The sequence below is a fragment of the Callionymus lyra genome, chromosome 10 (assembly GCF_982586985.1).
Source record: "Callionymus lyra chromosome 10, fCalLyr1.hap1.1, whole genome shotgun sequence".
NCBI classification, from domain to species: Eukaryota; Metazoa; Chordata; class Actinopteri; order Syngnathiformes; family Callionymidae; genus Callionymus; species Callionymus lyra.
Window position 1 is genome coordinate 18,413,852 of NC_141827.1, and position 18,162 is coordinate 18,432,013.

General features: G+C 37.7%; 1 protein-coding gene across 7 annotated transcripts in view; it reads left to right on the forward strand.

Annotated features, from left to right (window-relative positions):
- The first annotated feature begins 2,342 nt into the window (after positions 1-2,342).
- magi1b (membrane associated guanylate kinase, WW and PDZ domain containing 1b) overlaps positions 2,343-18,162 on the forward strand; it is a 111,202-nt gene continuing 95,382 nt past the window's right edge. For all 7 annotated transcript variants that reach the window (XM_087801475.1, XM_087801478.1, XM_087801477.1 and 4 more), the window contains exon 1: positions 2,343-2,988. In XM_087801475.1, coding sequence (XP_087657601.1) covers positions 2,691-2,988 — 298 coding nt within the window. In that variant the 5' untranslated portion in view covers positions 2,343-2,690. The remainder of the gene's footprint in view (positions 2,989-18,162) is intronic.

Below are 18,162 nucleotides of genomic sequence, written 5' to 3' on the forward strand. Positions count from 1 at the left end.
ATTGAAACCAGAATAATCTATCGGTAAAACATTATAAAGTTACAATATAGAATATGAAACCTAGATGTCCTGCTAAAAGTGTCTTATTTCTTATCAGCCCCCATATTAAGTAAGAAATGGTTTATTTTAAATCCCCAATAAACCATGAGCCATGACGGATTCTTACCGCTGACTGATCCGCGTGAAATCCACAAACTTTACACCATTTTTGAATATTTTAATCCAACTAAGAGTTTTCTAGTGAGTCAGCACATTTTTTTTATTACAACTCAAACAATAAAAACGATTGCACTTTTATATGTTTCATGATAACTCCAGAAGCTCAAAACTCTAGGACACCCTGGACTCATCTTTAATTCACATGCTCCTCTCCTCTAATGGATTTGTTCATGAATGTGAACTTCCATTATTCATCCAGATGATTCCCAGGTTTATTGCTGAGGGATTCAACTGCTGATCACGTGACGATTCAATCTGTCATATTTAAGCTAAATTACAACGTCCGGTCTCATCCTAGGCTAGTAGACTTTCAGTCTCAGGAGGCAAAGAGATCATTTTAGAAAGTGAAGCTCTGTAGGTGAGAGAAGAACTGGTTTGTCCTCATCCCACCCTTTATTTCAGCCTTTTTTTTATCAGTAAAATAAAATAATAATTCTTATTATTCACTTATTAATATTTATTTGTCTTTTTAAAGTATATTACGCAAACTGCTGACATTTGTGACTCACACTGTTGTATGTTAAACATGTTCTTCTGCAGGTTCGACCAGAAGAACATGTTTATTGACACAGCAGTGCGTCATCGAAACGTTGACAGTAGACGTCATAGTGATCGATTATCAAACTACTCTAAATATGTTTTGTGAAGTGAAGTCTGGGTATAAAAATGAACAACTAAAAATGACAGAGCCTGGTTAGAAGAAATTAACTTTTTAAAAACTAAGTCGAAGAATAAAAAAAAGTCATAAGAGGACGACAATCACTCTTGAGTACTGCGCATGCGTTTTAATATTGCTGCCTTCAAGTGCACACGAAAGCTTCGGATTTTATCCGTTGATGTTTCGACTCTTATTATTAAAAACTGTATTGACATGTATTCAGTATAACATTAGATTTTATTTTTAGGAGCAAAACATAAATGTTATGAATTGCATAAAACTACGCAAGTAGTCAAAAAAAGTATTCAAAAATAAATTATAACTGAAACGTTTTGCTATTCACATGATGAATGAAGAACATGAAGTTTATTCACTATATGATCTTTTTTAATACGTATTTTAACATTAAACTACACTAGTTATTATGAAATTAAACTGAAAGCACAAAGTTAAAGTTCCATTCTTCACAAAATCCAGTGGTTCTTATGTTAAATACCACTTATTCATGTCAATAATAAAATAATTTAAAAATATGTTTTATTACCATTCGAAATTTGGCAATTTTTAGTAAATAAACACGTTTTAAAAGCATCCATTAATTCCATCTTATTTTAATTATAGCAGAGCATCAATTGTTAAAGAAGGTGACAGATAAAATTCAATTTCCATTCAATTCAATTCAATTTTATTTAAAGTGTCTTATCATAACAAAGTTATCTCAAGACACTATACAGTTGAAGTAAGACTAAGGTTGATTAAGGAAAAACAGATCCCAGCAATTCAATAAAAGAATAATTTCCTAAAGTAACTCTCAAGTGTCAGAAGTGGTTTGAAATATTAATTCATGTAAATAAAAAGGGCAACTTGGGAAACAATTTGAAATTATATAAGCACCATTGTCTATTAAAAAAAAAGAAGTATTTGCTTAAAAATTAGTTTCCAATGGAAAAAGATCAAGGAAAATCAAAACCAGAATAATTCATTATACAGTTACAATATAGAATATGAAACCTAGATTTCCTGCTTAAAGTGTCTTATTTCTTATCAGCCCCCATATTAAGTAAGAAATGGTTTATTTTAAATCCCCAATAAACTAAATTTAAAATTAGGAGCCATGACGGATTCTTACTCCTGTTGTGTTATCAGTTTTATCTTGCCCTTTAAATTATATACTTTATTGAATATTGTTTTGATTGTTTAAAGATTGGAAAAGCGCTTTACAAATAAAAAATTACTTACTTACTTATCCGCAAACTTTACACAATTTTTTTCAATATTTTAATCCAAATAACACGTTTAAAAATAACCTCAGTTAAGTCTAAATGGTTTTTCACGTTGATATAAACCAAGCAGTCACAGGACTGGTCCGGGGTAAAGTGAAATATGACCAGCGTCAGTGAACGCACCACGAACACCAACACAGCGTGGGAGTGAGATCCGGCCGAGCGAGCGCGAGCCAGAGAGAGTAGAGAGCGGATAGTACCGGGCGAAGAGTCACCGGCGAGTCCGCCGCGAGGGAAAGTTTTTGGACTCGGTTTTTTGGGGGGTCACACGAACAAGTTCCACATACTTTTGACTCTGAAGTTTTTAGTGCACGAGCGGGATATACCCCCGTTGGTGGGAGGGATATGACTTCCACGAGGAGGGACTGAAGCGGCAGGTATGTTCGGCGGAGTCACCCGGGGATGATCACCGACGCCCGGTGGGAAGAAGAAGACCCTCATGAACCTCTTCAAGAGACGGAGAAAAGTTTCCTCTTTTCAGACAATTATTTATTGTTTTTAGTTTCGCCGACTCTGAGACACCCGTGACCATGTCGAGACCCGCGCCCAAGAAGAACCACTGGACCTCCAGGGTGAGCGAGTCCTCGGTCTACAAGGACTCCCGCGGGGACGTCAACGTGCAGCTGCGCGGCGGCGCCGAGCACGGAGAGTTCGCGTGCGTGGGACCCGTGGAGGACCGGGATGTTCTGTACAAGACCGGGAGGGTCACCGAGGGGGAGATCCTGCTGGAGGTGGAGAACCTTCCCATCTCAGGATTACCTCTGTATGACGTGCAGACCGTCGTCAGGAACTGCAAGGGTCCCGTCAGGTTCAAGACCGTCTCGCAAGGTAACAACTTTTTACTGGTAGAACTGGATCAAGGTGTCATGGATGTCCTGGAAGAAGTCTGGGAAATATAGTATTTCTTTTAAATACCTGTCAATTTCATGACCTCTTAAAATGTGTCAAAATGTATTTAATGTTCATAGAAGTTCTAAAATATGCATTCTCAATAGTTATTTTTCATAAAAAATATGATTCAATTTTTATCCTCTTGATACTGTATAATATATACTTTATTTAATATTGTTTTGATTGTTTAAGCGCTTTGTGACCCTTGTCTGGTCTATATAAATAAAAATTACTTACTTACTTACTTATATATTCTTTCAAATACAAGTCAATTGTCTTTCACAAGAATCACATCAACTCTTGAACACTTCAAAGTTGTGTGCAGGAGCCAAGGCTTCAAGCAGGGAAATTCCTATAAAAATGGATTAATATTCATATAAATTCATATCCGGAAAAAGTCTGGGAAATGTAGTATTTGTTTTTGAATACTTGTCAATTTAATGAGCTCTTTCTAACGTATGCATTCTCAATAGTTATTTTTCATAAAAAAGATGATTCAATTTTAAAATCCTCTTGATACTGTATTATATATTCTTTCAAATACAAGTCAATTGTACATCAACTCTTGAACACTTCAAAGTTGTGGCTACTACAAAGATCTGTCAACTTGTGCAGGAGCCAAGGCTTCAAGCAGGGAAATTCCTATAAAAAGGGGTGTCATTTTATGTATAAATGTCCCCTAAATTTTCTGGAACTCCTGTTGTGTTCTCAGTTTTATCTTGATCTTTAAAATATATACTTTATTGAATATTGTTTTGATTGTTTAAGCGCTTTGTGACCCTGGTCTGGAAAAGCGCTATATAAATAAAAATTACTTACTTACTTACTTACTTACTTACTTTAACTTGTAAAATAATGTTTCTATCTAAATAAAGTATATCCATCAGAATGAAGAAAGTAAGAATTCCACTGATAAATCACAATTGTTGCTCTTAAACTAATAAAGTTGTCATTGATGTCATGGAAAAGTCTGGGAAATATTCTTTTTTTTTTTTTTTTTTTTTTTTTTGGTTTTTTTTTAAATACCTGTCAATTTCATGAGCTCTTTAAATGTGGCAATATGTATTTAAACTGTTGATAAGTTCTAACATATGCACTTTCAATAGTTTTTAAAAAAAAAATATGATTAAATTGAAATAAAGTCTGTATTATATATTATTTTAAATACAAGTCAATTGTCTTTCACAAGAATCTTAATTAATGCCCAGCCTTTAGTTTTACATCAACTCTTGAACACTTCAAAGTTGTGGCTGCTACGAAGATCTGTCAACTTGTGCAGGAGCCAAGGCTTCAAGCAGGGAAATTCTGCTATAAAAAGGGGTGTAATTTTATACTTAATACTTACTTAATCTTAGCTATATCACCCTTTAACTTGTAAAATAATGTTTCTATCTAAATAAAGTATATCCATCAGAATGAAGAAGGTAAGAATGTAACTGTTAAATCACAATTGTTGCTCTTAAACTAATAAAGTTGTCATGGATATCATGGAAAGTCAGGAAAAGATGGTTATTAATGCTAATATTCACATGTTTTATTGGTATGTTTTTTTTATTCCTGTCCATTTAAACTGCTAACTGTTAGTAGAAGTGATAACATATTCATACTAAACTAATTTCATCATTAACAAGAAACCTGTTATTCAATAACAAGAATCTTTGTACCACAGAAAAACATGGAACGTTTAAAAAAAAAAAAAAGCGTTGTGACAGAAAATGAAAATCTCTTTGTGATAAATGAGTCTATTTTTAATTGAAAATTAAATCTGGATTTACTTCAATAGATCAATAGATAAATCAATAGATTTTGTGTACAGAAAAACCAATAGTTCTAACATGCGTCTAAGTAAGTAAGTAATTTTTATTTGTATAGCGCTTTTCCAGACCAGGGTCACAAAGCGCTTAAACAATCAAAACAATATTCAATAAAGTATAAACTTTAAAGGGCAAGTTAAACTGTTAACACAACAGGAGTTCCAGAAAATCAAGGGAAAGCCTGAACAAATAAAAACGTCTTAAGATGTTTCTTGAAATACATAAACCTGCTCTGGATGAACTTGTGGAACAGCTTACACAGACATCGTGGACACTTTGACATGTTTGTCAAGTATACTAGGTCAAGTATACTAGGTCAAGTTTATTTGAATGTTTCATTTGTTCAACACTATCAGGTGGTTTTTGTGCACGATACACAACCAACTATCGACTTAAGCAACAGCTTCTGGGTCAAACTGTGAAGGATATTTATCGAAAAATCTCAAACCAAATATGAGATTAATTTCCATTTCTTAAGTTGATGCCACATGCATTTCAAGTGAGTTTAATTTCCAGAGACCTCCATCATCCTACTCGTGGCACCTGTCAATCAACTGTGATTATTGTAAACCAAGGGACGGTCGATTCACCCCCGTTTATCGAATCAACCCGAACCATTACGGGGTCTCTCCATCCCCGGCAGAGTTCCTGTGCCGTGCAGTCTGTATCTGCTCCAAAACGAACTGGTCCGTCAACATACTTGTGGTACCGGAACAGGAACCGTGAGCAATCGGAGGCCCGGGAAAACTGGTCTGGTGTGTTTGTGGTCAGCTTGACTCAGCAGGGCTCGCCGGTTTTGATCCTGAGTCGCTCTGACACTTCGCCTGCATCCCCGGATGCTGCAGGGATGATTCTGAATCATGCGTTAGTGACAGGAAAAAAAAAGAGCATCAGTTCTTTTAAGGACAGTTTCACACGTTTTGTGTCCCGTGAAGCCCTGAGAAGCTAAATTGACTGGGTACCTGTCAGACATGAACCTTAGCTAAGCAGAACTTTTAATGCAGTTTTATGATGACCCATGCATTCCAAGCGTTTTCATTACATTTGGCGGAAGACAAAATTGCTTTGGAACTTAACCAGACACATGGAAGCTGCCAGCACTCGAAAGAAATCAATACAAATCATCACCATCTATTAAAAAGGCATCAGCGAAGTTTCTAGAAAGAAACTATAGTTGTCTTAACTTCAGTCAAGTATATTGTAGTCAAAGTGGATTTGTTCTTGATTATAAGAGGATTTAGAGTGTTTTACTAATGAATACAGCAGGAAAGTACAAGTGGCCCCTGGCTTGAGTATTGAACCATCAGTGTTTATCATAAAGATGAGGTTTCTAAGCGTTTGGTTTCACACAGTTTGATCATCAAAAATGTAAAGTTGCATTTAAAAACAAGATGGTGATAATAAATAAACATGATGGGAAATAAATTATTAGACTTTTGATAAGTTCTCTAGGAAAATATGTGCTTTTCTTTCATCTTCATCTTTTATACAGTTTTTTTTGTTTGTTTTTGAATGAACTGCTGGGTTAAATTCTTACTAAATATTAATTTAATTGTGTATATTAAACCCCTCTACTTTCCCCCTCTCTCCCTCATCCTTATAAACATCCAAGGAGTTCCACTGTTTTTATGATCATCTCCCTGAGGCTCTGACCCTCAGTGCCTTAAACTTGATTATCAAAGGTCTTGAAACAAAATATCAATAGACATGGGATCCCCCTGAAAAAAAGACTGTGGAATATTAAAAATTGAATGAAAATTAGATTTTACATTTACAAAAGCAGGTGTGTCAAACTTAATCTAAAATCCTTTTCATGTATTGAAGTCTTCAACGAGTACAAGTGAGATAATTTGCGTTTAACCATTAGTGGCGAATTTACCTTCTAAAAATGTAACTGTCTAAAACTTAAAACAAGTAAAATACAGGTTTTCGCCACCATCTTCACTCTCTCTCTTCCTGAAGAAAGTCGCTTTCAATTGTTGACATTCACGATCTCCATAATGTTGCTGTTGAACAGTCATGACGACAAACATGCATTGTAGTTTGTCTAGTTTTTGGTTAAATCGTATTGAAAAGAGGTTGACAATTATGGTGGTGATAACATTTTTGGACGCCTCAAATCCTTGCTAATCAAGTGACATTACTGGTCTAATACTGTAGCTTGGGAGTAACGGGTTTGAAGGAAGAAGGACCAGGGACATTCAGAGGTTGGCATCAATCTTATCTATGTTTACAACCTGGCATGTACTACCAAGCAAACATCGGCAGATACTTTCTCATTTAGGATTGTTTACCGGCCTTATCTCCTCCTGCGGCAGTCTGGGTTTGGAGCTCAGCTCCAGTCTGAATCTCGACTCTCTGTGGAGTTTGTTTCTCCCCAGAGAAAACACAGGTTGACTTGGGGTTCCAAACCATTGATCTTCTGCTTAGTACAGGTCTGTGAAGAATTTGATCTCAGGCGGTTGAAATATTTTTTGATTATTATGTCTACCTGAAAGCTATTCATTTATTGAATTCATTAACTATCCTTAGCCTGTGACCCTTGGCTTATTGTTTGTTTTTCCGATCATGCATTTTCTTCTCTCTCTTCATATCCGCATTTTAAATTTGAACCTGTCCCCTGTGCAAAAAACGTTGGGTAGATTAAAGTGTGGACTTTAAAGGTGTTAGTGGTTGTCTTTCTAAACATAGGCTGGACAGCTTTCCAGAGTGTCCCAAAGTTACTTATATCTGTTCCATTGTATTAATAAAGACAACAAAAATCAAGAACTGTTTACAGATTTCTTTCTCGCTCCCTCTCCCTTCTTTTCTCACCAATATATAATATACTTTATTGAAACCAGAGTCTCTGGCCTGACCAATGCATTGGTAATGACCATTGTTATACAGCATCTCCGTGTCTATATATATATATATATATATATATATATATATATAGATGCCTGTAAATGACACAAAGATGCTGTATACCAATGGTCATTACCAATGCATTGGTCAGGCCAGATATATATATATATATATATATATATATATATATATATAGATGCCTGTAAATGACACGAATATGCTGTATACCAATGGTCATTACCAATGCATTGGTCAGGCCAGAGACTCTGGTTTCAATAAAGTTTTGAGAATTAATCGACGGCGACGACTCGCAAGCTTTTTTTGCATGATTGTTGAAGATAAGACCGGTACAACAATTGTGTTCACGCATTCAAGTGTTTTTGTACTTGTATACAGGGTTTAAACGTTCTTAAATTACAAAACAAATGATGGTGCAGCATTGTTTTTCAATGCGCAAGGCTCTATTATTGGGAGTTTTGTGGTGCAATGCTACTTACTTGAGGTGCTGCTAAGTAGGTTACCAACATTTACAGACAGATTTTTGAGCGCTATGTACCACGTAAAATCAGGTCAATTCAATTGCAAGTGAAACCAGAATTATTGTAAAAGGCTTATAAGGATTTCTAGTGCATATTATTGTCTGAAATTCGGTCCTCCTGCCGGTTTAACCAATGAGGTTTCAGCTAAAACAAGAACACCGGACTGAAGAAGAACTGATGACACTCCATGACATCTGATCGGTAAAAAGGTGTCCTTTTGATTGGTTGGAACAAAAACCTGTTCCCACCAACCAACCTTTGTTGAACTCATTGCTTATCCCTGCCGTAAATAAAATTCTGAGATTTATCCATCTGAGACTACAAGAATATTTTGTCTGGCTATTGAAAATGCTTTGATGTAAAGGGATTACGTCTTAGTTATAGCGCAAGGATGGTATATCGGAGATCATAAATCCGCGATGTAACCGGTTACACAATGGTTGGAAGCTTAGGTTAAACGGAACATCCGAGCGCTAACCAACAATACTTGGCTTATGTTTTAAAGTCATCATTTGACATTCATTGAAAAATATCTCCGCTTTGTAGTTCTCTCAATTACATCACATCGTCTGAACTCTCCAGAACACCCAGATCACATCTGCGAATGTCACATGATCGCACTACTTTTCACCATTTTTAATAATTCACACTTTCAGGGGGAATTCCCTGGGCTGATCAGCTCTAATTGGGAAAGTATGCTGATCGACAACGACCATCTGTGCGACCCAATTTCACCAAGAACTTGCACCACCGTTTTTCACTTTCAAATAGAATCTTGTTAAATCGGTGAAGAATATGGTTTTAATTTGCTTCTGTGTTCTGATACCAGAAGACTGGCATGAGCTCTCCTCGTCATAATAAGTCCTCTCGATCTGTCAGAGCTCAGAACTTTCCCCTAGATTATCCTATAAAATGACCTGATGCCATGAGACGAAACACACGGTTTCCTGTGGTAGAGTCATCACAACAAAGAGGTTTTGCAGTCGAGATTAACGTCAACGTGTTGAGAACATATGTTAGATCTTATGGGCTTTACATTACTTGTACATTATTGTTCTGAATGTTTGACATGAACGGCGGTGTACAGTTTGATCTAAATGTTGTGTTGTTGTGTGAGATGTATCTGCTTACGAACGACTGCATCACTAGTACCATGTAAGCATAAGCATGTTAGCGCTAGCTTGTACATTACAATCATCTGCTGTAATGCTAGTGTTGGCATGTTGGCCCTGGTTTTACAACTTTCTTATTCTTCCCAGAACACAAAAATAGCGTGTAATCTTTACAAACTTCACATGTTCATGTTTTCTGTCTGGATTTTCAGGTTGTATTCAGAACTTAATATGATTTAAGACTTGGTTATTTATTACCTATGGGGTAGTAAAAAAAGTGATTATTAAAAAGTAAATAAAAGGTTTTCAATATCTGCTTATAATCATATTTTGTATATTACCATTGTTTTTGAAGCTTTAAAGGTCAACCATGTGTTTGTAAATTAATAATCTATTTACAATTAAAATGCAAATATTCACGCTGTTTGTTACATTTTTTTTGTTGCAATTAATTGTCCCGGCCGATAGGTTGCAGCAATCATTCTGTCAGCTAAAAGGTGACTGAGGACGAGAGGATACAGTCGACTCCAGTAGCTTTTAAAGCTGATTTTCGGACATATTTGTTTCTCAAAGCAAATGATGGCAGTTAGTCAAGATTAATGTGGCCTTTGAATTCTGCAATACAAGAGGAAAGTACTATGGCAATACAACAAACGTATCCTACAGCATAGCAATATATATATTGTATTGTTCCACCTGTATTGTGATACATATTTTATCTGTAGATTTTCGCCAATACACACCCTTATTTCTTGGCCTTGTCGATTCCTTCCTGCTTGTTTTCCTTCCTTGTGGACGGCCGGGACTTTCTCTCCACAGCGCATGTGCACTGTATTCCATTCCTGATGTAGCACAACTCTTCAGCCAATTTAGGAAATCTTCTACAGTGCGTCCATAAAAGAGGGACATTGCAAAGTTATTATGAGCAGCAGCAGCAGCAGACTGACTGAAATGAATCCACAATTTCCACAATCTATAATCGCACAAATGGCATTTTTTTGGTGGAGGGAATTCCTTTGGATGGCTCGTTGGTGTTTCCTACACACACGCATCAGGTTTCAAGGCTTGTCCAGGTCTGGTAATCTCCAACCTCTGTGACACACCTCAGGAATAAATCTTGTAAAAAGGATTCTTCTGCTCTTTTTTTTCTTTCAAGTTTTCGTATAGTATCAGCTTATTCCATTCATCAAAGCTAATGATTCCTCTCGCAGCAGTGCAAGCATTATTGCGACCGCTTGAATCACTATAACTATAAATCCTTTCCATTTTGTGGGCTTCCCCCGCACACCGGGGAGCACAGATGATACAGCGGAGAGAATGGCGTGCCGTTATATTACATCGTCGTGGTGATGAACAAGGTGGCTCTCGTCGTAAATTTCCGCGAGGTGGAATTGGACCTTCTTTCATATTCCCGGGCTCTGGTCCAGCGACTCTGCTGCTCAATATTACCTCATTCTGTTAAAGCTGATTTAAGATCATACGTATGCGGGTCCGCTTTGCGTGGTTTGCATATGGAACTATTTATTCTCCCTCTTCAGACAGGAAGTTGAGCCCGCTGTTCTTCCTTCTCCTTTACACCCCACTTAGGGAAGAACTGGCTTCAATTTTAGACAATCACCCCCAGTGTGTTGGTGCTCGCCTCTAAATAAGAATCTACCTTATAAGAAATTTCTACTTCGTCACTCCAGCCGCCTTTTTAGCATAATCTCTGCTCAATGTTCCGCTAATGCTCAGTGTTAGCATAATTAACCTCCAAAGTGACTTTTTAAGAAGCTTGATCTAAAACACAGCACATAGTGTTCAAAAAGTAAAGATGAAGTTGAGGATCATTGTGGAATCTATGATTCCTGTCTACTCTTTCTCCCGAGACACCTTCTAGGCTCGCTGATGTCCTTAACGCTCTTCCACATTTCACTTTCCTATCTTCCTGTTGTCTTTTTCCCCTTTAACCTTTTAGAACTAGCATCCATACCCTTGTCCATGCCAAGTAGCCGTTTGCCCTGAACCTCTCTGTTCTATCCCTGAAGGAAATGTAGAGAAGATGGACCCAACACAGCTCGTTTTGTGCAATGGACGTGACTAGATTGAACTTTTTATCCTAACAAATCATTCTTTTTTTTACTCATTGGAACCAAATCAATATTGAAACCTATGCTGTGTCTCAAATCGCATACTTGCGTATTTTTTAGTGCATAAGTGCGTCTCAATTCTTAGTATGCAAAATTTAGTGCACCATGCACACTAAATTGGCGTACTATAACACCCACAAAACCGAGTATGGTTCGATGGACACTATCTACCCTAAACGGCTGCCATCTTAGTGACGTTGTAAACGGAAGTTACGTCATAAATATCCATATATATATATATATATATATATATATATATATATTCGTATACTTACAGGTGCATTTTCAGCAGCAGTAGAAGGATGTCTTCGGTGCTACTACCAGCTTAAATATATCGCAATATATTTAATTTGTCATATTTTTTCTTTATTTCTTTTTCCAAACTTGCAAATTGTGCTGCCAGCTGGTGTCAGCGATAGTGTTCCTACAGCTGGCTGAAATCATCATTAAATAGTAAAGAAGAAGCTGTGCGTCATTTCCTGTTAGTGCATAGCGGCAGTGTTTGATTTGAGACATACTATCTGTGGAGAATTTGCGTACTTGTTAGTATGTACACTATCCTGATGCATACTAAGAAAAGTATTTGAGACACTGCACTAAACTTCTTGGAAATGTTGACATCAAATATTTAATTCCTCATCCATTATAAATTGAAACGATATATCTCACGAAGGTAACTTTTGAAAAGCACACTTAATAGTGTTTGTCTTCTTTGTTGCACCAGTCATATTCCAGACATGCATACCAAATATTTCTGGTTGCTTTGAATGATTCCCATACAAACCTTTTTGAAAAGCAGAATTATTGGATAAAAAAATGTTTCTTGTGGAATACGCCTAAATGCATCTGCTGCTCCGTGTGGATTTCTTTAAACACTCTTCCAGTGATGCAACTTCTGTTTTTGGTCAACACTTGAGCTGCCTTCACCCCCAGGGTCCCAAAAGCCCTCTCTTTTAATCAACAAATTTACTTGCCTGAAGGTCTCACTTTTCTCAACATAAAGAAACAATTCCCAAAAACGTCATTGTTTGACTTGTTGGAAGAAAAAGTATTCAAATTCTGGGAGCTCTTTATGAATATTGGAAGAAGATTTCTTTCCCGACTCGAAAAAAGTTTAGCGTCAGAATTGTTTAGCTCTGAAGCATCACCATTCAGTCCCCATCGTGGGTCCCTGTGCCGTTGCAACTCTGGAACTGGTTTGCATATTGTAGACCTGTGTGTGTGCCAGATGCAGCCGAGTCGGTCTGTCAGCTCCACTGCTGTTAAACTCAGCTGAAATGTTGCTGTGCCTCCAGCCAGCGCAGCGAGGAAGGAGGATGATGCGAGTGGCAGCATTTTTCTCTGGGTATTAATATGTCTGAGCATAAGCCCAGTTATGAAGAGAAAATGTATGGTGTTCCCTTTTAACGGTTCATCCGCGGTGATGCTTTTAGTCGGAATGTCTCCGCTACTTCTACGGAATACTGTGAAGCATTCTGGGTGAGAAGTGTCTGGTCAGTCGGAAGTGTTGCGCCCTTGTTGGCTTCGGTCTCCAAGAACGACATTATAAGACCTGCTAAGACGACGATTCTCCTCTCCTTTCAATACTTGTAAACTTAGGGATATGATCGATGAGAGTCCAAATCTGAACGGATAAGGGTCAAACTCATGGTCTTTAGAGACACATCTGGCTTAAAAAATACATATTGCACCATTATTTGACTTGATGCCTGTTCTTGAGAAATCGGGTATTATCGTTGAAAAAAAAAAATTGTGGAACATGCAGATAAAAGGGAATTTGTTGAAAGTGGAAGGATGCTTGTGCTCAAAGGATGGAGACTAGAGCATTGGTATAGTTTTGGATGAAGAGTAACGACGTGTATTTCAGTCTTGTCGCAGAGAAATTACGCTTAGGTAAAAAAAATAAAAGTTAACTGTGTATTTTGCTTGAAATTGGATTCCTTTTTAAAGACTCTTCAGCCTGCAACTTGGACTATTTAAAACCTAGTCCCTTGCCTTAACACCTTGTTATAAAGAAATATGATCATCAGGATGAAGCTTATTCTTCTGTAGGATTCAGTGAGTGAATCAACGTAGAATTGTTTCAAGGAGAAGATGATGACGTCTACTGGAAATTGACTGAAGAAGTGTTTCTTTGGGTGACTTCTGCACAACATTGGGAGGATTTTTTGACATGCATATTGACTACTGCTACCCCTTGTGTCTGGATGCCTGTATTTATTGTTAGATCTGGTCTTCAGAGTGGACTCTGGACTCTGGTACCTGCTTATCAGACCATGACAGAATCAAGACTGGTGTCCATCAAAAAAAAGGTTAACTGTATAACCTGTCGGCTACACTTATGAACCAATCAAATTCTGGACAAATCCTTCCTTCATTGACCATATTGCCTTGTTTAAAGATCTCAAGTGTCTTCTGTCTTGGACCAAGCGGCAACACGCAGTTTATTAAAGTTTCTTAAATATGTGTATAAGTACAAATAACTAAACGTAATTCATCAAGTATCCGCTTGAGGATGGCTACAGGAAGAGTGGAGGTCAAGTACATATCTTTGGTGTTACACATCAATTTCCAGAAGGCTTAAAAATGATTGTTCTGTAACAGGCGTCACATGTACTACATCTATATCTCAAAATGGTAGAAAGAGGTCCAAAGTGGTCGGACAATAGAGAATCTTCCAATATTCTGAAGCAGAAACCTTAAACTTTATGTAGACACAAAAAGTTATTGTACTCTTATACTAAGTTTAGTTGAGGTTTCGAACCTGCATATTGGTTGAAGCACTTTCGTAAGTTGTTTTGGATAAGCTTCTACAAAAGGGACTTATGACTGATGTTGTAGTGTTTCTTTCTAGTAGCCACACAATAGTGGTGCTTCGTTTCTAAAGGATTGTTTGGTCCCCTCTTTTTCATCCACCCGATCCCTTCTTCTCCAGCGGTTGTTAGAATCTTACATAATTTGCTCTTCAAAGCTGTTTTAAGTTTTTGGGAAGTTTACTTCTCAAATCTTTTGCGCACACGCTGTGGAGCCATGTGAGAACGTCCAAGCGAAACTAAACACTTGTGAATAAGAGGATTTACTTCTTCCAGTCATAACCACACACTCTTAAATTCCCGGGGTCTTCCGGCAGCAGCAGTCGCACAACACTTCTTTACTCCACCACACAAACTCTTTTATCCTCCTCTGCACACTTACTTCTCCATTCTTTCACTCTATCTGTTTTTTTAAGTTTAATGCACTTTTCTTCTTTTTGTTGCGAGTCCTACAGAAGGTCCAGCCCTCCCAACCCTGGACTCTGCCAAAGCCCTGTTTTGAAAAGAATCACCTAACAGGTCACTTCACAGCAGTTATGAGTTCTTGAGAAAGCTTATGTGGGATGGAAATGAAGGCGTAGTGCAGTGGCTTCTGGGTAAACGAAAACGAGTCGAGAGAGATGCAAATAAGACCGGACAGACTGTTAACATGTGACGGCGTTCTGTGTGCGTGAGGTTTCAGAACGAATTAGAAAATGACGGGCAGGGATTCAAATTAATTTCTGTAAGTTTGCGTCACAGAGAGTAGGACGCGAGCGCATGCGAGGGCTACTCTAAACAAAAACACTTCACTAATTGTCTCTGACAGCGGGAAGTGATGTTTTGGTGTCGCCTGAAATCCTGGGTGGTCCCGCAGTGTCGATGGATGCTGGATGATGATAGGTCCGCGGGTTCGGGTCTGACTGAGTCTGCCCCTAGGATGGCCACTCATCAGAGCCCGGGCCTCGGCGGGACACCTGTGCATCAGCTGTGTTGTTCGCCCGCGAGCTAAGCATGTATTGTGTCTCAATCACCACAGATGCCGTAATCGCACACATTAAACACTCAAGTTTCCAGTAGCTGTGCGCCTTCTGGGCCGACAATCGGGACCACACACACAAAACATTCTGTTGTCGGCCAAGACAACATTTAGTCCTACTTTATCACAGAGCTTATTCATTTGAAAACATAGCTATGGTGTACAAAGAGGGCTCTTGGTTAGTCAGTCTGTTGTGCAGTTGCTAACCATGGATGAAGAGGACACGAGTACGGAGTGATTTGTAAAGAATCGGGCTATTGATTGGATCCCGACACATGGGAAACTGTACGAGATATTGTGATATTGTAGATACAAGGATATATTTGTGCTATTGATCGAGTACTTGACGCTGGTGCTGCAGACTTGTAGAAGTCGTAACCACTTTCATTTGTTTTGTAACCAAATATGCCCAGAAAAATCCACTTCAAAAGCTGCTGGAATTGACTGTATCCTCTCGTCCTCAGTCATTACCATGATCTTGTGGGATTACATTATTCCTTTATGACGTAATGATTGCTGCCACCAAAAACAGTGGTCCCTAACCCCGGTCTGGGGACCAGTACCGGTCTGTGAAACATTTGTTACTGGGCTGCAAAGATATTTTATCGATTAGTACTGCCTGGAAGGTTTTTTATTTTTTTAAAAAATGGCAAATTTCCTCTTAAATAACATTAGATGTGACTCTTGAATAGTGAACATGAGTAAAACACAACATGACTTCTGTTTCCGAGTACACATTCCATATAAATGATAGTAAAATACATACTCGCACTGGCACAAAGTATCTAAAAGCTAGGAAATACACACATACAGAAAACCAAATATACATGGATGCAAATACACAAACATCTTCTTGTAACCAGTTCAGAGCTCTTGCTGATTCACCGTTATGGTGAGATGTTTATTTTATGCACTTAGTTGTACTGTCTTTGCAGTTCTTGCATATTGTATTTTTCCTTTTTCTATCTGAATATCGGCCTGTGACTAAAACCCCGACATTTAACTGGTCCGTGGTACAAATTATTTTCTTAATTATTGCTACAGCACAGTTGAATATCGTTACGGTATTGTGATGAAAATATTGCGATATTTAAGTGTATCAATATTTTATTGGGGGGGTGTACTTTGGGTTGGCACATGTTTGTTTCTTTGGTAATTCTGGTTTCTGCATGAATTATCACCTCAATCTCGTTCGAAGACAAAGTTTTGCTAACTATTACCGATCGGCAACATAATGAACCGCCGTCAGCGATAAACACTTTGAATTGCTGTTGAAGCCTCGGTACTGAGGGCAAAGTGAAGCCGCTCTCGGAATCTTAATTAGACAAGCAGGGAATAATTAGCGGCGACAAGGAGAGAATTGAGTCTTAATTAAGAAGTGGTCGAAGTCCGTCTCTCTTCTGCAGTCTTACCGTCAGTCAAGGATGTCAACATCTGGCTGTCATCACTGTGTGGCTTTTTTTTCATGATGTGTTCAGCAGATTAATTCTGACGGATACAAACTTGGCTGCGAAGTTTGACGGTTCGATTGTTTTCAGCCTTTTCTCCTCGAGCGTCCAACATCCTTATGATCCGACACCTTTATGGAATTTCGTGCCGGACCAGAACATTGTGACCAGACACAGACCCGCGTGGACTCTCCGTCACTGCCTGTATTTTGACTCGCTGGAGAGCACGACGGCTGACTTTATGGAGTCATTGTGGAGCTGAGGTTAACCACTCCCACGGTGTTGATGTCGTTCCAGGCCGTCTGATGTGGGCGACGGGCCCCATGAGATGTTTGACTGTGGGTCAGAACAATCCAGCATAACACACAAAACCACTACGTCCAGTTTGAGGGACTTTTTTCACTCCGATTTTTATTTATTTATTTATTCTTAAATGGAGAAATGCGTTATGCATTACTTCTTCGGAGGTATTTATGATGCTACATAGGGTGTTTGGTGACACAGTGTCTGTTGTTAAAGAAAGCTGCTTTTTGGAGAAAGATATTCAGTATCTGTAAATGATAATTTCATTTTTTGGTAACAGAATAATAGGAATTTAAACTTGTGACGCAAAACAATCCCAAATGTGTGAAACAAGAACCCAATGACAGTGCAAAAAATGATAAAAAAAACAACAAACAAACGTAGTCTTGGTAAGAAAAGTTAATAGTATTCCAGTTACAAACCTCTTCTGGAAGAATTGAAAGGCAGTATTAAAATAGAAATTCTTTTTTTCTGAGAAAGTATGTAACCAAAAATTAAATCAAAATTGAAAATAAAAGAATCCATGGTCAGAAAAACAAAAAGTCACAATAATGTGGAGGGAAAAAAGATAAACAAAAAACCCCAAATGATTACTATTTTATCTATAGTTTGAAATTATTAAATATGTAAAGAGTTTAAAATTGGTTTAATATAAGTTTTCTTTATTCTGTTTAATATATATTCAATTGAGCTTGTTGGACTAGTTAATTGGCTCAAACCTCAATGCTGTTGATCAATAAAAAAGTTTCTTGATGCCTATTTTAAAGTTACATTTGTTGCAGTATTTTGTCATGAAACGTGTAGTAGTGAACGTTGTATTTGTTGAGATCTATGGTTGTGTTACCAGTCACTGTGTGCAGGTCTCACTTGTTCCTCAGTTCTTAAAGTCATCATTATAATAAATACAAGTCTGTATTATGTTCATGTAAATCTATCGAGTTGGTCAAACGTCGATTCGAGGCGAGAGATGGAAAAAAGAACAAAGTCAAGATTATTTCACAGATTCTAATATCGTTTCTCTTTTTTAAGCATACAGCCTTTTTTTTTTTTTTTTTAAAGCAACCAGGACACTGACGATAATGCCTCGC